Genomic DNA, 21,279 nt, shown 5'->3' on the forward strand with positions numbered 1-21,279 from the left:
GATCAGACTGTATAGAAGCTTACGGGAAAACAACCACTCAGCCTTCTGAATCTGAGTTTAGTGTTTCAGTTACTAGTGTGTCTAATTGAATACAACATGACAGGAGGTAGAGCAGGTCACCTACTAATCAGAAGGTTGGGGGTTCAATCCCTGTTTGCTCCAGTCTGCAAGCCAAATATCATTGGGCAAGATACTAACCCCAAGTTGCTCTCTGATGCATCCATCTGAGTATGAATGCATGTGAACATTAGATAGAAAGGACTTGCATGGAAAGAGCATAAAAATAAGTGCTTATGTGAACAAGGCAAGTTATATAAAGGGCTTAGATTAGAAAAGCGCTATATAAGAATCAGCCCATTTACCATTTTGTAAATTATGGCCGTTTGGAGTAAAAAAGGATGGTAAACCAAGGGTATGTTTTAGGTTATGGCTAACTCATGGGTGTAGTGTCCCTTGGGTTTGACTTTGTTTGTTGCATTCAGTTTGAAACAAAAAGGCAGCAGTGGCTAAAATCCTCATGCCGACTTTGTTGACTGGATGACATCACATTGGCCATATCTCTAATGTAGTTAATAAGTGGAACAGAGCTAGAAATCAGTGCTACACAGACCACTACTCCAAACATGTCTATGGGGCATATAACCCTAAAATAAGCATAGACCTTGTTAAAAATGTTCCTTGTCCTTTAATACATGTTTACGCTGCAGGATCCAACTTACCCCAGTATCCAGCAGCAGGCCCATTCACTCAGCTGATCTATAAGAATATCAGCGTACCAGTATACACCACACTGAAAGGGGTGAGTGAAATTTTCTTTGCGTTTTCACATTTGCTTAACTTTGTCCAGTTTGGATGCTAATATACAGCCTAACACACTATGTGTTGCACAACACCACCTTTCATCTGTGTTATTTTATTTTGTGTGCTGTAGAAAGCCACTCAGATCAGCAGTGTGCCTCTGCCAGATGATGACTCTGGGTCGGAGGACGATAGCAGCTCTCTGGCCAGCGTGCGAACCTCCATTCTGAGCCCTGATAGGAAGGGAAGCGTCCCTGGCAGCCCGAGAGCTGTCAAGAGAGGTGATTGTTATGGATTACAGTGCAGACGGCACAGAAAAAAAACCAATATATGCAAAAAACTGCATTGCAACAGTGCAATAGTCTTGAATCTTTTGTTCTCTGTAAAATATGAATATTTAATTGCAATGTTGGCCTTTACCAACACTCCTTAAGTTACCTTGCCTCTGTGTCTTCTTCTGTTTTCCCCATGATTCTCTGGTACCCCAGGTGTGTCCATGTCCTCCATCAGTTCAGAGAGCGATTATGCCATTCCTCCTGATGCCTACTCCCTAGACAGTGACTACTCTGAACCAGAGCATAAAGTCCAGCGGACCTCATCCTACTCTTGTGAGAGCACTGGGCCTGTGAGTAGAGGCACCTCCACTTTAAACTCTTTAATCAAGATAATCACTAGTATACCAGCAATTAATCAGTCACAGTTATTGAGTATAACTTTACCTGTGCTGTTTATGTCTGTAGGAGATGCTGGAGAAGTCTGGATATCTGCTCAAGATGGGCAGTCAGGTGAAAGCCTGGAAGCGCCGCTGGTTCATCCTGAGGAATGGAGAGATCCTGTACTACAAATCTCCTGTGAGTGTGTCTCGCTTCGAGCATGCCTGTCTGCTTCCTTCTAAGGTTTTTCAGCCTGCATGGAAAACATTGTAGAAATATTTCTAAGATTGGTGTGTTTAAGTACAGGATGGCTGCAGTAAAGGCATGCGTTATTTACAACTTTTATATCTAAATTTAACAAAAATGTTCATTCGTGCTCACTGCATTCTTTGTTTTTTGGGTTTGTTTGTTTTTTTGGTTGTATTTCTGTATAATCTTGGACAGAAGTTGTGATGTTTTTACGCATGTGTTTTCAGAGTGACGTGATCAGGAAACCTCAGGGTCAGATTGAGCTAAACTCTTCCTGCTGTATAGTACGTGGAGAAGGAACGCAGACATTTCAAGTGAGTGCAAACACACTGCTTTTCTGTAAGAGATCCCAAACATAGGATACCCAAAATTGGCACTACTACTCAAAGCATTTAAATTATTGGTTAGAATCCACAGTTTTAAAACTGTAAGAAAAAAAAGAGACAGACTTTGCACTAGGATGCTCATTCACACACAGCGTGCTTAATATAGCACTAAATAACAACAGAGCTTTACTGCTGCATACCACAGAAGCGGCCTGAGATGACATCAGGTATAGCATCGGACTGGAATGTTTTCATGGCTCTTCAAAAGCTGATTCTGATCTCTTCTGACATGATGCTGCTGTCTCAGTTGGCTTGGCTTAGCATTTTTCCCATATTTCTCTTTTCCATCTAATCAGCTGATTACAGAGAAGAAGACCTTCTATCTGACCGCGGATTCACCCAACATCCTGGAGGAGTGGATCAGGGTTCTGCAGAATATACTCAAAGTCCAGGCTAGTAGCCCACTTACCATGGAGACGACTGCAAAGCCCTCTGTGAGAGGTTGGCTTACGAAGGTCAGAAGTCATTATTTAAACATTTTTAGTTCTAGTGAACCAAACAAAATATAAAGATGGATAAGAGACTGCACAGTGATCATATGTGGGCCTCTGGTGAGAGTGCATTCAGATTTGTGCAGTGCTAAAAGTTATATCAAAGATCACACTGACAATCACAACTTTAACAATCTTGTCATCCGAATCTCAAAGTAGGAAGCAAAGTATTTCGATATGATATTAAAGTTCTGCTTGTTGGGGTAGTTGTATAACACTCAAAAACATATATTTTTTATAGGCTTTTAGAAGCGTTTTGTCTTTTAAAGACAATGCAGGAAAACATGGCAGATATAATCCATAATACAGTGGGCACTCTTTAAGTGAGGATCGAATAGAGCACTCTTAAAGCAGATTCTTAAAAGAACTCCTTCATGTTGGGACAACACCACAAGATTAGAGCTGTTGGAACACTGCAGAGCTTCTTTCCTCTTTCCTTCCACCTTCCTCTAGTCTCCCCCTGCCTTTTCTTAACTGAGGCCTGCTTGTTTTGCTAAAATTAAAACACTTAAACAGCTGACGCGTGCGTGTGTGTTTGATGACTTACTGGCAGATGACTGACAACCCCAAGCTAAGATGATGGAGCCCTTGTCCTCTCACCAACACCATACTCCCTTCCTGTGAGTTGGCTTTGATCTGTTGTGACATGATAACAGATAAGGCTGGGGATGTTCTTCCTCTCAGAGCTTAGTTAACCTCGATAACCCCCTTCTGAGGGAAGCACAGCTGGCTTTGTCTGGAAGGCATCCTCCAGTGACATCATTGCTCCATTCAGATACAAGAAACGCTTTGAAAGAACCCCTTCTCGGGAAAATGACATGTGATTATCATCTCCAGCTGCATCACTGTTTAATATGACACTGAATGAATGCAGCAGGGGAGTCGTGTATGTGGATGGACTGTTTTCTTTTGGCAGGAATTAGCTTGCACTTTACTTCTTAAGTGATTTTCACACTGGCTTCCCAACAGATGGACAGAAGCAGAAATTTCCTAATGATCATATTTCAGTCTGTCTAGAAATTCACAAGCTTTCTAATATCATAGATTCATTGTAGTGAGTAACTTCCTGGTAACTTTGGATTTGTCCTGAAACTTTGCTTATTTTTTTGTCTTGTGCTTTCAGGTCAAACACGGCCACTCAAAACTAGTGTGGTGTTCTTTGGTTGGAAAGGTTTTCTACTACTATCGCAACCAGGAGGACAAGGTCTATTAAACAAACATCTCTCTACTCCTGACATGACAAGACTTATTTTAGTGCTCCCTAGCTGATGCTGATTTGCCTTTCTCTTTTTCAGCTTCCTCTGGGTCAGCTGCAAATGCGGGAGGCATCAGTTCAGGAAGTAGATCGCTCCTGCGATTCAGATGAGGACTATGAGGCAGGCTCTCGAGGTTTTCTCTCCTCCCACTACACCTTAGTGGTCCAACCGAGAGACCAGAGTCCTACATATCTGCTCATTGGCACCAAACAGGAGAAGGTAGTCCAACAATAAATATGTTAATGAGTTGTTTTTCATTCAAAAAAAGAAATAAAATTCTGTTTTCATATTAATTAGTATGTTTTATTTTACATAGGATACCTGGTTGTATCACCTGACTGTAGCAGCTTGTAGCAATGCAGCCTTCAAAGTAGGCACAGAGTATGAGCAGCTCATTGGTAAACTGCTTGATGCTGACGGAGACCCTGGTAAGAAATCCATATTTCTCAACAAAAATAGTTCAATCATATCCAAACCTTTCTGTTTTTTTCTGATGTTGTTATTTGATTTTAATTATTGACAGCAGATAATTAACAGGAAAACACCAGGGTGTTATAATCGCATAGTCACTATCATTAGCTCGTAAGATAGTGTTTTAGTAACCCAAAACAGCGGTTACTTTGTTACAAAAGTTTGTACTTTATCCTGGACAAGCCCCCGCTTGTTATGGCTGGCTCACTCAAGTACATTAAAAGAAGAGAGAGCAACACAATAACAATTTTCATTAAGCAAATTTATTATCATAATCTGACAAAAGGTGAATAAAAATGGGAGAACTATAACTCAATCAAACCAAAGTAAATGAAAATCAAGTTGGGTGCCTCAAAGGCAGCAGCCTTCAAGGAATAGAGAGAGCCGTCTTGAAAGGAAGCCAGGTTATATAGGCTGCCAATCAGGTGACGTCATTTCATTTATTAGATTTCATCGATTAGCACTGTTGCCTCACAGTAAGAATGTCTTGAGTTTGATTCCATCCCCTGGCTGGCTTTGGACTTAAATTCTAAAAAAAATGTAAAATGTGTAAATTTTTGTAATGTGTAAAATTACAAAAACAGCTCTGGTAACTCATCGGCCAAATTGTCTTGTAATTATACAGCAGAATTGTTTTGCTCGTTGACAAAAAAGTTCATTTTTTAGACACTTCTATAGTAGATAAAACCAGGAACAATGTTTATTGGTTGATTACTTTGATATAGTATGAATAGCCATGATGCAGGACTTGTTCATTATGATAAGCTATAAAACTTGCAAAATTGCAGTTCATATTTTCCAGAGTGCCCAGTGGGCCAGTTTGGTGTCTTTGCTGGGCCAATTCTGGCCCCCAGGCCTTATGTTTGACACCCCTGGCTTAGAATATCTATAAGTGGGTATAAATGCACACACTAGCATGCTGCATGTTATTTTGATCTAAATTGCAGACACTGTTTGAGACTGTAGCACCGTATATGAATTTTTATCAGCTGTTGAGTCATTAAAGCTTTGAAACTCAATCTTTGTTTGTCCGTGTGTACTCGTGTTATATTTGTGCCTTTTTATATATGTGTTTCTTTCACCGTCTTTTCCCAGAGTCTGTGTTGTGGAAGAGTGAGGCCTTGAGCTTCTGTAAGGAGGGTCTCCGCTCGCCTCTCACCACGCTGCCCTCTGAAGCTCTGCAGACAGAGGCTCTCAAGCTTTTCAAGGTCAGTGTGCCCACCTCTCACCCTTCTCTTTCTTTTGTTCCATCCCACTTACTTTTGATTATGCTTTTCCCTTTTATCCCTTTCTCGGAATCCCTTTCCACTTCTCTATCTCCCACTCACTGTGAGGATCTGTTCAAGACATCATCCATCCCACTCCAGTTTGTCCCCCTCTTTAACCCCTTGTACTCTTGGATGAGCTCTGCAGCAGTCTCTCCCCCCCCCCCCCCCCCCCCCCACCCCTCCTGCCACTAAACCAGATCAAAGGCTGAGGACCGAGGGGCCCAGCTCATCAAAAGTGTTGAAGATAGATAATGGCCTTGATTATCTGCTTTCATTGAAGCTAACTGTTCCTGTGGTTTAGAGCCAGCGTGAAGGTAGCCCTCTTTTAAGAGGAGACATGGGAGGTCAAGGCCTTCACAGAGTGACAGCAATGGATATGGAAACTACACGATAGGGAAGAAGAAATGGGATCAGAGCAGAACAAGGACCTTGTAGGGAGATGGCAGATTCTTTTCCTCTCATGTCAACCAGAAGCCCCTTCCTTCCAATTTATGCTTCACAGCCCCACCAACTACATTAGGATTGATGGCTGAATAGATCGGCTCTCTCTGACCATCCAGCCTTAAAAATTGTCCCAAACACACACAATGAAACTGAATGAAAGGACGTTGCATGCTTTTCAAGTCTATGCTCTACTTCATGTCTTTGAAGTATTAATGAGACTGACAAGACTGATTAAACCTGTTAAATGGCGTCTTTGTCTTCAGCTGTCACACTGAATGAGAACAAAGTAATGACATTCACCCTTTTCCCCCCCTTACACTGGAGCTCTTCTTGACCTCATGCTGGGATATTTTTTGTTGTTTTCATCACCCGAGTGTTATGATCACCCAATCCTGTATTAATTTAACTGTTTTAAGTTGCTTTCAATATTTGTCCCTTACTTTTGTGTTCAGGTTTCTGGGTTTGTGTTTGTCTCCACCTGTTGGTAGCTCAGTGCCATTAAATTTTGTTTCTTTGACATTTTGCAGTCCTGTCAGCTCTTCATCAATGTGCTGGTTGAGTCTCCATCTATTGATTACCACACCTCGCTGGCCCAGAATGCTTTGCAAGTGTGCCTGAACCACCCAGAGCTGCAGAATGAAATTTACTGTCAGCTCATCAAACAGACCAACTGTCGGACGCCACACAACTACTCTCTCACACAGGTCAACCCACTACACAGTAAAGAGTCAGGAGCCATGTTTAAAGCGCTCAGACATTAATTTTTAAATGTACTTTTTTATGTACTTAAAATATATTTTTAAAAAATGTATTTTTTAAAAATATATTTTAAGATAAAACGCGTTAGTTAAAATATGTCTTCTTTTTCTATCTCTCCCTGCAGTGCTGGCAGCTGTTGTCTTTGTGTGTGGCTCTGTTCCTCCCTCAGCAACATTTTCTGTGGTACCTGAGACAGTATCTGCAACGCAATGCTAACCCAAGGTGAGCTAACTTAATCCACACCTTAAAATATAGCAGAAAAACTCCCAATACATAAAAACCTCTTCTAATTATCTTTTCCCTTTTTCCCACCACATACAGGAGTGAGGTGGGGAAATATGCAGTGTATTGTCAGAGATCTTTGGAGCGAACTCTGCAGAATGGAGAGCGGGAGGCTAAACCTTCACGTATGGAGATAGTTTCCATCCTTTTGCGGAACCCCTACCACCATTCACTACCTTTCAGCATCCCAGTTCATTTCATGAACAACACCTACCAGGTAACACATAGCTTACCAGGTAGCTAGCACAGGTGTTGTAATGACTATACCCCTGTTTCGAGAAGCAAATAATACATTCTTCATGCACAAATTTCCTCTAGGCTTTCCTTTAGTTGTATATATTTTAGTTTGCATCTATACCTTCCCAACTGTACTTTGTATATGTCCTTTTTGGAAAATGAACCTCCTTTTTATTTCTGTTACATTTCTAATCTGCTGTTGCAGTTTTTTGACTGCCATTGGAACTACAAACTCCTGCAACCACTGCAGAATCTGAAACTCAGTGCCAGCTGTGTCCTTTGTTTTCTACTATAGGTAGTGGGATTCGATGGGTCGACTACAGTGGAGGAGTTCCTCAACACGCTGAACCAGAGGATTAGCATGAGGAAACCACAGCTGACTGGATTTGCCCTCTTCACTGATGATCCATCTGGCAAAGACCTGGAGCACTGCCTGCAGCCATCTGCCAAGGTAGGGCTGTGGGTCACAGACCATTAGTAGATGGGAGAAAGCTGCTGTACAGAAATCACTGATGGTTTTTGGCTCTGTGGTTTGAAGGTAGATCATCTGTCTCAAATTTTCTAATAAGTTAGAGGATCAGTAGTGAGTAGTGGGATTATTTTTTGGCAAATTTACACTGTCCAAACATTTTTTGACAACTTAGGATGTGGTCTAGTATAGGACAACCTTTCTGTGTTTTAATTCTACCCAGTCATATTTAAAGTAGTGCCTCTAGATTTTTTTAATTATTGTTGTTAAAAGAATCCACCATTCCACAGAAGTATAGGTCTGTCTGGCTCATGCAATGCACTGTATATAAGAGTTTGTGTACAAATCAGAATCTCTAGATCACCAGCTCACTGTAACATGAGTGAAAAAATGTGTGCTTGTATGACTTGAGACTAACTTTTGCTTTTCCCAGATCTGTGATGTTATTTCCAAATGGGAACAGGCTCTAAAGGAGCTGCATCCTGGGAAAAATGAAGGAACACGGATTGTACGGCTAACATACAAGAACAGGTATGACTTCTATTTTCATATCTCAATTTTGTAGCACTCAAACACATCAGCAACATTGTACTTTTACTCTATAGTCATAGAGATGTATTTAAAGATTTTTTTAAAAAATGTTATAGACTGCAAAGTGAAATATGCTGATGTTATATCTCAATTTTCAGTTTCTCCCAAGAAAACGGCCTTAATAACAATATGCTCTTGTATGCAGGTTGTATTTCAGATCTCAGGTAAAGGGAGAAATGGAGCGAGAGCGCCTCCTGCTGGCATACCAGGTGAATGATGAAGTCCAGCAAGGCCATTTTCCTGTAAACAAAGAGCTGGCTCTTGAAGTGGCTGCCCTCTTGGCCCAGGTCTGTAACAATTCTATCAAGAAAAAGAGACTTTTTGGAAGGAAAAAAATGCTATTCTTTTATCTACAGTGCTGAAATGTATGATTTTGTGCGTTTTCGAAAGCCTTTTTGTCTTCTAACTATCTGTTTTCTTTTGTCCTCCAGGTTGAACATGGTGATTTGGACAGACCAGGTGCCTCCTCTCCCTCTGGCTCTTCTCAGCCTAAATCTCAAATAATTCTCCTTCAAGCCTTAGAACGCTTCTACCCAAAACGCTACAAACAGGACTGCAGCTCAGAGCAGCTCAAGTAAAGAAAAAAAACCCCAAAAACAAATAAACGTGCCATTCCACAATTTCTTAATCTAGAACCTGATCTGAGAACTTTATAAAGCTTTGTTATCCTGCCATATTTTAACTCACCACTGTTCCTTTTATCCTCTCAGAGACCTTACCGAGCGTCTCGCCACTAAGTGGTCAATGCTGCGTGGGTGCAGTGCATCCGAGTGTGTAAGAATATACCTAACTGTGGCTCGGAAATGGCCTTTGTTTGGAGCCAAGCTCTTCAGTGCCAAGGTAACAAAAAAAAAAGTTGAATACATGTCTTCTGTTGTTTTGTTACTGATGTTATTCTATGTGAACTTTATCGCCTCCTGTTTGTCTAATCAATCTTTAAATGTCGGTCTTGATGTGATTCTTCATCAAAACCAAAAAGCATACTTAGATCATTTTGAACCAAAACCTTGAACTAAGCTTTCAAGCCCAAACCTGTTTGAGACGAAGCTGTATAACATCTGTAAAACGACCCTTCTTTGTTTCCCCTGTCCACAGCCTGTACCCCCCTCTACTATTGAGCAGAGCCAGGTGTGGCTGGCAGTCAATGAGGATGGATTGTGTGTGCTGGACTACACAATGGTGAGTTTCAAGCTGAGCAGACCATCCTGTCATGTGTTTTCAGAATAAAATCTGCTGCCAGAACAATTTAGAATTTAGAAAGTCCATTCTTTTATTGAATTTCCGGCTTGACTTTATAACTGTTAAATCTAGAGATAGCTTTTAACTGCTGCAGCAGCTGGATAGGACACAGCTGCAAAGCTTTCTTGACCCACTGGTCTGGAATGATTTTCGTTCTGTGGTGTTTCGAACACCAGAAATCCCAAGGAAAATAAAACGGCCAGCCTCTGAATTGACATACTTGACCCTGACACACAGCAGTTCCATCATGTAAACTATGCTAACGTGAGCTCTGTAATTTTCTGCAGCTCATGTTGATTCATTTCATTCTTGGTCTGGCGTGCAGACCATGTGCCTTCAGAAAGAAATGGGAGAAAACAAAGTGAAAATCAGAATAAGTTGCTGGAAATTATGTCACATATCTTCACACTCAATTTACTCCTCAAAAAGAAGGAGAAACCAAAATGATTTCCTAAGTGAATTCCATACTATATAATGGGGTCAGCAATAAAATCTGAACATGAATTCTGTTTATATCCACTTCACTGCAGATTTCACACTGGCAATGCTCCTTTTTTTCAGCACACTCTGGTCACGTACTCCTACCAGTCTGTGATTACCTTTGGTGGTTGTCGTGATGATTTCATGGTGGTCACGAGCCAACAGAGGGAGGCTGGAGCCGGGAAGAAGAGCGTGGAGAAGCTGGTCTTTGCAATGCCTAAACCTAAGGTATACTTCCTGCTTTTATCATTGTAATTATATATCTATTTGTGGTCAGATTGCATTTACCTAATCAAGGTAAACATATTCAGTTGGCTTTCTTGCATTTTCTGGGCTTCCAGCTCACCTGAATTACATAAAACTCATTAATATCATTGACTTTAGGTTGTTAAAATCTATTTTCACTCTCATGTCAGATACTGGAGCTGACTCTGCTCATGGCCAGCTACATTAACCACTGGAACCCCAGCCTCCCATCTGCCTCTCACCAGCCCCTCAGTCACTGGGATGCAGACAGCAGGCACTTCCCAACCATGAACTACACCACCAAGGGCCCCACGCTACTGTGAATTGCGAAAATAAAAAAAAATTGAGAAAGACTGTTAGTAGAGGGAGGTTTGATGGCAGCAGTTACTATTACTTTGCATTCATCTGGAGTGCACTGGGTTGCATGTCCTGAGTTTTCATTCTTACAGAAGAGGTACTTTTATTAAAGTTTTTATTATTGTTGTTGTTCTTATTAAGAGTTAGAATTAGAAATGTCAGGATCAGTCTTTTAGACTATTTATTTCAACACAGGTGTTTCAACTTTGCATTTCATAGGTGCTAGTTCACTTGGGAATTCAGTGTTGAAATTGGACATCAGAACCATTCCTGAAATACTGTAATGATCTGAGGACTTGATGATACTCGATGTTCCCACTTGCAGAAGTCATAATTTGTCTGCCTGTGTGTCACTAGAATTTTTCATCATCAGCGATCAAAAGTAAATGACAATGAAGCAAGAGTCTGAATATGATGAAGAGCTGCTGCTCGTTTAGAAAGGAGCTAATGTTGCGTATTTTAGGACAGATTCATACATTTTAATCTGTTAATTACCCATAATATAATATTTGACTAATGTAGGGCAGCAAATAGCAATTAATATGGTAGATTGAAATGACTAATTTCTCAATGATCTAATTAATGAAATATTTTGTCCTGCAAATGTCAGAAATTTCAGTTGATGCCCCTCACAGATGTCTCTCTAGCAAATGGACAGATTCAGATTTAGTTGAAAAATAGTCTAAAAAGTTGAAAGTTGGAAAAATATTTGACTCTTGAGTTACTGGAAACAGTGAATTGATAGTATTTTCTTGCTTTGTTCTTTCACAATAAGACAAAATGGTCTTCCCTAATTACACTAAACATACAGTATATTTAAAATTACATTATTTTTAATAGATCATCAGGCAAACAAAAGGAGAGAACACTTTCTTTCTTTTTTTTTTTTTTTTTTAAAAGAGCTATCAAAATATTATAATGACTTGAACTGTTTTGGATAAACCACTGTCTTGCTTATGTTCATAATAGCTATTTATTTCTCCATAACATTAGGAAATGTTTACCACAAATGTCACATTTGTGTGGGGAAAATGTAGTTTCCTTTGTGTAGCAGAGTACGTCTGGTTACTGTATTGACATATGTTGCAATTGTTTAAAAGATGTAGCTTATATGTCTGTGTGTGGTTATTAAAATAAATGATAAATTCCTGACTTTTTTTTTTAGCTCCAGTTTTGTATAAATTTTGTTATGTAGACTATTTAATACTTCAGAGTGGTAGAAAGTATTGCAACTAAGTACATTTTTTTTAAAATTCAATTTTCAATTGTTTTATTTAAATAGCATCAAATCACAACATCAGTTGCCTCTAGGTGTTTTATATTGTAAGATAAAGACCCTGCAATAGCAAAGAGAAACCCCCAACAGTCAGACAACCCTCTAGGAGCAAGCAATTGGCAAGAGTGGGAAGGAAAAACTCCCGTTTAACAGGAAGAAATCTCTGTTGAGTTGGGCTCAGGGATGGGCGGCCACCTGGCATGACTAGGCGTGCTTCCATTTTTATTAATTATGTGTCTAAGGAAATGGTAGAAACATTTTAAATGCTATTAACACTTGTCCTATTTTCTTTTCCTGGAACAAATGTTCCACTGGCTTTCCCTTATGAAACACTCCTGCTACTAAGTACTATAAAGTTTAATCATGAATCAGAAGGTTTAAGCAATGGTGACAAGAATCGTGTTCTAGCCAAAGCGTCCCTTGGAGAGCACAGAACTTCTTCTCTCATTCATTTTGTCCATAAACTTACCTTCTGTGCTGGTTGTACACAGCCTTCCAAGTATATATTATCATGCTCTGTTTTTTCTTATCCAAGGAGGTCAAAGTGGTAATGGTATTTTCCTGCCAAATGTATGCTATAAATTCCAGATTTTTATAGCTTGTCTGGAGCTCTTGTTGTTCCATAACTACTCTCATACAAAATGAAATTCTATTATAGGGCTCACTGCTAAATTTCTACATGCCTTCATTTCTAAACAAAAAAGAATATCTTTTGCACTTTATCCATGGTGCAATAAGGCCACATGCTCTATTTGAATTTATAGCAAACAATCTCAATGTTGTAGCTGTAGATGAACATTTGCTTACCTTGAAAGTCTTACTGGGTGTGTGTGTTTAACTAGACTAATGTTTGCAAAGGAGGATGTCTGTACATAGTTTAAAAACATTGTGTTCGTATCTGACTGTTTACTTCACAAAGTCATCCAGAGTTTACCCTTTGCTGTTTTCTCTGTAACCTTATGTTCTTTAAAAATACACAAAGCAGGTGATATTTCTTAACTAGTTTCTTCAGAGTGCAGTTTGGCATCCTAAATGCATCAATTTGCTTAAAAGTAACACAGAGACAAAAAAGAAAAATAAGAAAAAAACAGTGCTGGAGGAAGAAAAAAGTTTGAATAACAGAACAAATTATATTGTGAAGAGTAAAAATACTCAACTCAGCACTACACAAAAAATGACCCTATTCAAACGTATAAATATACAATAAATAATGTTACAGGGATTCAACAGTGTGAGTCCTACATACATTTCACATCTTTGTAAAACAACACATTTAACTGGAAAAGCAATGGGAATCTACAGCACCTGCTCTTAATTGACCTCTATGGATCACAATGTCGGTACATTACAAAAGGGCTCGCGCAGATATTATGCAGATATGCATGCATTCTACAGATAAAACAAAATGCATGACTTTAAACCGTTATAAACACTTTCAAATATGAACTTTGGACAAATGGGATAATTTCCAAATTTGTCTTTAGCTGACCTATTTACACACTTGTACAACACCACATCACATGGACCTTGCACCACAAAGCTGTTTGACTAATGTGTAATCTGACTTGCCCCACTGCTGTGTTTTCACGTTGACTTCTACCGAGTGACGTCTGAGTTCACGGTGCATGGCAATTACACCATAGATGCCGGGTGTGTGTGTGTGTGTGTCAATATCTGATTTTATTTTATTAATTTATTGAAGAGGTATTGTATAGTGTGTTGCTTCTAGATCCCCAAACCCCTGAAAACCACGAATAGTGCTCGTGAGTGGTCTCATTCTGGCGTGCACACCAGGGCTTTGACCCATCTAATATTATAGGATTATAATTAATTTAATTAAAACGCCTGCATTTGTAATATAAACAATGCATAAAGATTTAATAGCTGCCTTTGTTTAATATAAAGCACTAAGTGCATATTAATTATCTATACATAGGATTATTTGCTTTACGTTTATCGGTGGCTGGATTAAATTAAACTATTCAGAGAGTGGAGAGGTAAGTGTGGGCCCGTGGGGGGGGTAACTACTCCATATTAGCCTAGCCTAGCCTAGCCTAGCCCGTGAGCACTCGGATAGATAGCGCTGCTGCGCTGTCTCCAGCTTGGGCTGCCGCTACAGGAGCAGAGGAACCTCTGAGTCAACCGTGAGCCGCACGGGGCAGGACACCACCGAGCAGCCTCACCGAAGAGCACGAAATCCACAGGTTTGTTGCGAGTTAATCAGCACCGACGTAGGTGTAATACAGCATTAACGCCACAGTAGCAGTAACCTTACAGGGCGTGTAACAGCGTATGGCCGTGTTTTCTGTGACAGGGCATCTAAAAACACTAAAAATGACAGCCACAAAGCCACAGAGCATGCTCCGAGAAGCCTCTCGTCAGGTCATCGCCGGTGGATCCGCTGGTAAGTCCAACCATGGTTTAACTTTTAATGATTTTTAGACGATTTATTGAAATCCCTTGACACTTCTGAAAGCGTGAACGTAGCGACGTGAAAGCAGCATCGCTACACGAAAAGCACCGACGCACTTCTCCACTACTTTCTCATTAAGCTACTAACTGTTTCTCGTTGTCCGTGGAGCCCAAAGATTTTCTTGTGCTGCCAAGATAATTCCCACCCTCCTCAAATGCTGAATTTGCACACCGGGACATAAAGCCAATTGTGCGCATGCGCGCAACTGCTAATCAACTTAGCTTTCAGCTTTAATAAATTGCTGAACGATATTATTGCTGGACAAGCTTATTCAGTACCGGTTTAGACAAAGAAATTAGGTAAATGCTCATTTTGACATCACTGTTATTAAAAGTATAACTTCCATGCAAGTTGTTTTCTATCACTATTTGTTTTCCTTAGATATGTAGTAGGCTAATAGTCTTGGAGATGCGCGTTATTGATTGGCTCCCAGATCAAAATCTGCATTTGTTTATCAGTTGAGTAACATTTTCAAAATAGAAACTCAGTAGAGTGATGATATTCTTCTTAGTGAGCACTCCACTGAAGGATGGAGAGAGAGGCAGACTTCCATTAAAGTTGCTAAAAGTTATGTTACATTAAAGGTGGATATGAGGAGCAGTGAAGTATGCACATCTGGTTACAGCAGTTTTGAAATTATGCTGATTTTTTTCTAAGACTGTTTGCCTAAGATCGGCAAGGTTAAATGTGTTGAAGTCCAATCTGTCAGTTTTACACCAGCAACTCTCAGATATTTCTGTGATAAACCTAGAAGAAGCTGAAGAAGTTAACCGTTTTTAATGTCTTCAGAAGTGCTTGCAAAAAAAAATACTCAAATTGGTTTTAAACCTTTAGAAAATCCCAGGGACCTCAAGGCTGTACTATTTACATATTTGTGGAGTGCAAAATGAGTTGTTCTATTTTTGCGTTTTTATGTTTCAAGTTAAATCACTTGGGTTGTGATTTATTTACCTTCATCTGACACCATGATGGAAGTGGGTTGCTGGGTTTGCATAGTCGGGGATATACAGATGGATTCACTGCTTATTTTAAAAGAGGAGATCTTTATAGCCAATTTCAATGTGTCTGGCTAGAGATAGTCACACTTCATAAAAAGAAGGCAATAGTAATTAGTGGTCTTATTATATATCTAATCAAATGAAAGTTAATTAAATTTCACAGTGAGAAGGGATAGTTTACTAACGCTTTTATGGTTTCCTAAAAAAAGTAACGTAGCGTCACTCATCCAAGTGACTTCTTCATTCTCAGCTGACTGCAGGTTTCCCAACCTCATAAACAGCATGTTTGCATAATTGCAAACTAGCACCACATGTTAACAGCTAATTGTTAATCAGTGGTGCTAGATTTCAGTCATTATGCAAATATACTGTTCATTACCATGTTTCAATATTCGATTAGCCTTGTCTCAAAATATTGAAATATTTGATAACTTTGGTGCTAGAACAGTTTTTCCTAAAGACTCTCAAATTAAACAGGGGTTAATTAGGATTTAATTAATTTAACTATATTTATATTTTTGAAAAAAAGAGACTTTAAAGTTCATCAGCTTAGAAAAAGGCTCTTTCTTAATTTTAAATTTAATTATGTATTTAATTTGCTCGTTTATCTCTTAATTTTAAGTGTTATATAAAACTTAGACATCAGAGTCAAACTGGGGTTCTGTCACTTCAGGATTATGAGTTTTAATTCTGTATGAAAGACACCATGCCTAACCAGAAAGGGAGCAGAACTGAGCTTTGTTTTGTCTTTGTCTTGCTTCACAACACTTTCTGAGTGGTGAATGTGAAATGCGTTACATTTGAAATGTTGAAATTGGCCACACACTGGTTGTGGTTCACTGCGTTAGAAACTGTGCGTCCACTGTTCTTTATACTGGTACATTTTTGTGAGATGTGTATATATAAAACTATAGTTTTTATTTTGCTTATATTGTAGGATAGCCAGGGAATGATTTGAACAAATAAGCAGAAGTCTCCGCTGTTGTCAGTGATTCTGCAGTTGCTGGAATGTCTTTGGTTAAAGATTTGCACAGTTAGTCATTGAATTTGAGTAATCATTTACCCTTTAAAAAGAACCACTGTGAAACTTCAGCTTTAGTTTCCATTACTCTTGATGTGCAGCTCACTGTCTGACAGTTTGAACTTGTGGTTTGTGTGGATTTCTGCATTGGATGTGAGGGGGAGAAAAAGAAAGTTGTGGATGCTTTGTTAAAGTCTTTTAATGCATACAAGGATGCAGTCATTCCAACAGAATTTCTTTTATGGCGAAATTTTCATTTTCTAAAAGCTGATTTTTGTCTACATTAACTCAACCTTTAACATGAATATTATATGTTTATTTAGACATCAAGGTAGTTGTGTTCCTCTAGCCATTGTTTGTTTGTAGACTGAAGTGGCGGTTTTGCAGTTGCAGGATTGCTCATTATTTTGCAAAAAAATTAGCAAAATGTTTTTTTTTTTTTATATAGACAAACCATTTGGTTTGTCTATATAATGTTATTTTTCATGTTGTTGCTGATGTCCTCCTCACTGACTTTATCTATGATTTATTTTTTGTCTACATATAGTTTTTATCTTAATCTTCCAGTTTAAGAATATATTTCCTAAATATTTAAAGACTGGACTAATATAATATTCACTTTTGATATGCCAAAATATTGTTTGAATCATTCGCAATTTTCTCTCAGTATTTCGGAGCAATATTTACATTGCACTTCCATATTTATATTAATATTGCGTGCAGTATTTATATTTCTTTTGCATTTGTATTGAAACAATAAAAAAATGTAAATTACTTCATCACACGGATTAGCTATAGAGTCAAACCCAGTAACTTTACAAATGCCTACGAAACCTCTTGCTCAACATTATATTCGCCTCCTTTCATCAAAAGATTGTCTTTCGAGGTGAAAGTGAAGCCTAAAACACGTATTCTATTTCATCAGTCTCGTTTTTTATGTGCATGCCAATTTTGCTGACTTGCAGTCTTCTGTTATTGGCTAAACTGGTGTTTCAGTTGTCATGCCATTGTTCTTACTTTTTATGTGGTTAAAGCTAAAAGTGAGTAGAGGCCTTTTGTGACCGGTTTGTTCCTGTGCCATATTTGTCATTATCAATTTAAAGGCAAATAAATATATCTATATCTATATATCTATATAGATATAGATATATATATGAAATGAGGTGTTATATTATATTATTGCAGCTTGTCTATCCTTGTCGATTCCTCACAAGCCCCCTGGGTCTGACAACCTTCTGTCTTGATTCGCACTCATCTGTGATGGGGGCGTTCAGGGGGCAGAGGGTTATACCAGAAGAGAAAGACCTCACTGTTTTAACTTTTTTGAAAATCTTGATTCTGTGTTAACAGGGAGACTGGAGATAATTTATGTACAACCTGGTCACAGGGCTTTAGTTAAATGCGGTTTGAGCGAAGAAAGCTGTATTCGTCACTCTGTAAAGTGATCTGATTTCAGCTTGGCATTCTAGGTGCAAGCAGCTATTTTTGACCTTTTTATAGGGTCAACACTCTAACTGGGCTCCATTTCTTTGTAAAGACGGGTTGTGAACTTCTTTCCTGTGATAAGCTGACAGTTTGTGGAGTCTGTGTGTCTGTTTCAATATGTTTTTTGGTGAATATCGAGTTTCTGTGAAATACACTTTTTTGCAAATTATTTTGTTTTTAAACAAAACTGAAACATTAATTTCAGTCTCTCCTTCCTCACAAAGTTTAAATCTTAGTCGCGGTTAGTAGTTTTAGGCCCATCTTTTGAGGAGCAGCATGTACTCTGTATTGTGTGAGGGTGTGTTAAACAACTGCATTGTTGACACAACAAAATAAGAGAGTAGACAATATTTACAAATGAATCTTATAAAGTAGAAGTTGAGGAAATTGTTCATTGTTGTTACCAGTGCGTTTGCAATAGGTCTACATTCCACATATTATCACAACAGAATTATTATGGTTAGAATTATAAAATAATTCAGTTTAGCTTCCACAGTGGGGTTGCTTGTTTTACTTAGTTTACATTGATTAAAAATGTGGGTTTTTTGTTGTTGTTTTTTTGTTACAGATTTAAATGTATTCATTCGTTTATTTAATGTAACACTGGTTTATTTGCTTATTTATACAAACTCAACATTAAACTTATCCACCCAAAACTGCCTAATTCTTGTTTTTGTAACATATCTGACTAAAATATACTAAAAGATAAAGAGCAGTATGATTTTACAGCTAGTTTTATTTATTTATTTTAAATTTACTATTGTAAATTAGTAAATTTTTACCAAAATAGGTAAAATGACCATTGTCGTTTATCAGTTCGTTCATATATATATAATTTTATACATATTTTTTATTACTTTTTAATGGTCATTCAAACTTTATCCACAAGGGGGTAGTAGTTGCATGTTATGTTTAGTTTCTTGGTAAAGGGAAGTTGCAACTTTTTAGAGGCCAAGCTTCAGTCACTACCTTTGGATGCAAGGAGACAGTAGCCATTTGTGCTGCATCTTAAAGGCAGCTTAAAAACGTGTTTTCTTATTTGGAGGGGGAACAAGGCATATAGTATAGTAATAATTTCCTTTAAGCTAAAAAAAAAAAAAGAAAGAGAAGGAAAACATTGAAAGAGTATAAATATTAAAATAATGCAGTCATTATGATTAAGTACCGAATGGACCAAAAATATAAAAATAGAAAATCTATCCAGTTACATGCTCTTTGCTGTAATGTTTTCTCAAAGTCCTTTGTTATTTCCTCGGTAGATGCTTTTTTAAAACTCCATGAGTAAATCGATCCGTCTCCAGCAAATGGACTGTGACGACATGAGACAGACGCCCCGCGTGTGATTACTGCAGCTCTCCCTCCAGACTGTCAGAGCCTCGCTCAGACCGCACCGCAGCTCCTTTGATATAATTGGTTTTAAACAGCGGACCTGAAATCAGTCGGGAAAGAACAAATAAAGCCACTTAACCTAAATGTAGGAGAGGAAGAAAAGAGGAGAGGAGGAATCAAATAAAGTCAAACCAAAGTGTGTGCGCATAGGCTACGTGTGTGTGTGTCTTTGCAGTGGTGGGGGTTATCCACTGACAGAGACGCGCAGTTAAGGAAGAGTGTTTTTTCTCCGCGATTCCCGAGCGGCTGCACCAATCACAGCCGAATTAGGCCTAATATTTATTTCCAGAAACAATTGTAGCCTACATGTTTCAGCAGGGCTTTGATTGAACTCCCGGCGGACATGTTGTAGACAGATGTTTAGATGACCTCATGTTTGAAGTAATGTTGATTCTGGATGGGGTGCTTCTTGGCCTATTCCTCTAAATCAGCTCTCTCTGCCTCTCATCATTTTTTCTTCTTTTTTGTCTCAGCCTAGGGCATGTGGCGGCTCACATCACTCATATTTAATATGTGTTTTGGCTTAGATTAAAAAGCACCCTTATACATTTTTTTACTCCGTCTTTGACAGACACATGTCCACCCATGGGGTCGTGGATGGCTTGGCTAAAATGAGCCATGATAGTGCTGAAGGATGACTACTTAACCGGACACGTGTGTTTTCTTCTCTTTAAAAAGAAGAAGCGGGATTTAACACGAATACCTGCTGGAATCTTTCTGTCTGATAGACGAACTGATTTCTCGATCGAAGTGATCTCACACATGAATCCGAGTGAAATTCTCCACGATGTTTCTTTAGGAATAAATTGCACGCTTCAGGGTGTGCAGCATGTAATTAAAGTAACCCCTCATTTAATATGGAAGAAGTACAACACACCAATCAATCCTAAAACAAACACCGAAGATTTATTATCTCCGTTAACTAATTACCTTCCCCGGTAGATGTGAATGATCACAATGCCATAAGAAATTAGCTGAATGCGAACAGGCATCAAGTTTAATGGTAGTCTAATTAATGCACTACAAATGCCTCGCATCCCAAAATAGTTAGAAGCCAAAAGGTTAACTGGCGCTGAGATTTTGATGATCAAATAATGAATGCTTTTGCACAATTTGGCGTCGGTTGATATATTTTAGATCGGTATGATTAGGCCCGAATTAGCCCTTAGATCTTAAATGAAACTTAAAAAAAAATCAGTAAGGTATATTTTAACAAACAAAATGATCCTATAGTCCAAAAACAGCTGTAACATCTCCCAAAAGCATATTGTCCACTACTTACGCGCACAAAGCAGACATCATGGTGATTTTTCGTTTCGAGACAGACGTGAGGAACCTCAGCTTCTTCCTTCTGCGTTAAGAGACAGGGTGCAGGCGGTCGTGCACCCCGACTCCCCGCTACAAGCGTTGCAACTGCGTTTTCACAGCAGTACACGCCTGTGTCTGAAATATTTTAGTTACCCTACATTGAAAACAATCTAAACATCCATTTTCTTCATTTAAAAGTGCATAATCGCTAGAGTAGCCTCGTTGATTATGGTATTAAAGTAGAATTTAACTCTTAATTCCAGCAGCACAATCTTCACTGTTTCACTTTAGCCGTGTCTTCGAGTTAAATGTCTTACAAGGCTTTAGGCTGCATGTGAATCATCGTTATTTTGACAAGAGCCATCAATATTCACTGAAATTTTCCGACTCCGAGTGAGATCGGTCTCTGTCAAACCTTAGAACATAGAGTCCTTAACGCTAAATTCAAAAGTGAACAGGCCTGTAGTCTCTCAGTGTAAAACGTAAAGCTTACGAAATTCAAATGGATTTAAACAATCTCTATTTTTCTTTTTAAATTATCTTTTGAAAAGCATAGTAGAGTTAGGTTAAGGTGTAACATATTCCTGTATCTTACTGATGCATTTAAGACGTTAATCCGTCAGCTGGCAGGTAAGACTATTAAAAAAAAATCC

At 38.7% G+C, this 21,279-nt stretch overlaps 2 protein-coding genes across 3 annotated transcripts in view; both read left to right on the forward strand.

The window, feature by feature from the left end:
• The window catches only part of plekhh1 (pleckstrin homology domain containing, family H (with MyTH4 domain) member 1), a 33,332-nt gene extending 21,510 nt beyond the window's left edge, over positions 1–11,822 (forward strand). For both annotated transcript variants that reach the window (XM_080870868.1, XM_080870867.1), the window contains exons 10-30: positions 708–799; positions 932–1,079; positions 1,287–1,423; positions 1,539–1,649; positions 1,928–2,014; positions 2,383–2,541; positions 3,701–3,781; positions 3,873–4,052; positions 4,150–4,261; positions 5,400–5,512; positions 6,544–6,720; positions 6,900–6,997; positions 7,097–7,274; positions 7,590–7,745; positions 8,197–8,294; positions 8,500–8,641; positions 8,786–8,928; positions 9,065–9,194; positions 9,450–9,533; positions 10,155–10,301; positions 10,490–11,822. In XM_080870868.1, coding sequence (XP_080726994.1) covers positions 708–799; positions 932–1,079; positions 1,287–1,423; positions 1,539–1,649; positions 1,928–2,014; positions 2,383–2,541; positions 3,701–3,781; positions 3,873–4,052; positions 4,150–4,261; positions 5,400–5,512; positions 6,544–6,720; positions 6,900–6,997; positions 7,097–7,274; positions 7,590–7,745; positions 8,197–8,294; positions 8,500–8,641; positions 8,786–8,928; positions 9,065–9,194; positions 9,450–9,533; positions 10,155–10,301; positions 10,490–10,642 — 2,726 coding nt within the window. In that variant the 3' untranslated portion in view covers positions 10,643–11,822. The remainder of the gene's footprint in view (positions 1–707; positions 800–931; positions 1,080–1,286; positions 1,424–1,538; positions 1,650–1,927; positions 2,015–2,382; positions 2,542–3,700; positions 3,782–3,872; positions 4,053–4,149; positions 4,262–5,399; positions 5,513–6,543; positions 6,721–6,899; positions 6,998–7,096; positions 7,275–7,589; positions 7,746–8,196; positions 8,295–8,499; positions 8,642–8,785; positions 8,929–9,064; positions 9,195–9,449; positions 9,534–10,154; positions 10,302–10,489) is intronic.
• Positions 11,823–14,002: 2,180 nt separating this feature from the next.
• Positions 14,003–21,279, forward strand: part of slc25a21 (solute carrier family 25 member 21) — an 82,839-nt gene continuing 75,562 nt past the window's right edge. The window contains exons 1-2 of the mRNA XM_080870088.1: positions 14,003–14,156; positions 14,267–14,356. Coding sequence (XP_080726214.1) covers positions 14,287–14,356 — 70 coding nt within the window. The 5' untranslated portion in view covers positions 14,003–14,156; positions 14,267–14,286. The remainder of the gene's footprint in view (positions 14,157–14,266; positions 14,357–21,279) is intronic.

This window comes from Rhamphochromis sp. 'chilingali', assembly GCF_963969265.1.
Source record: "Rhamphochromis sp. 'chilingali' genome assembly, chromosome: 21".
In the NCBI taxonomy this organism is placed as follows: domain Eukaryota; kingdom Metazoa; phylum Chordata; class Actinopteri; order Cichliformes; family Cichlidae; genus Rhamphochromis; species Rhamphochromis sp. 'chilingali'.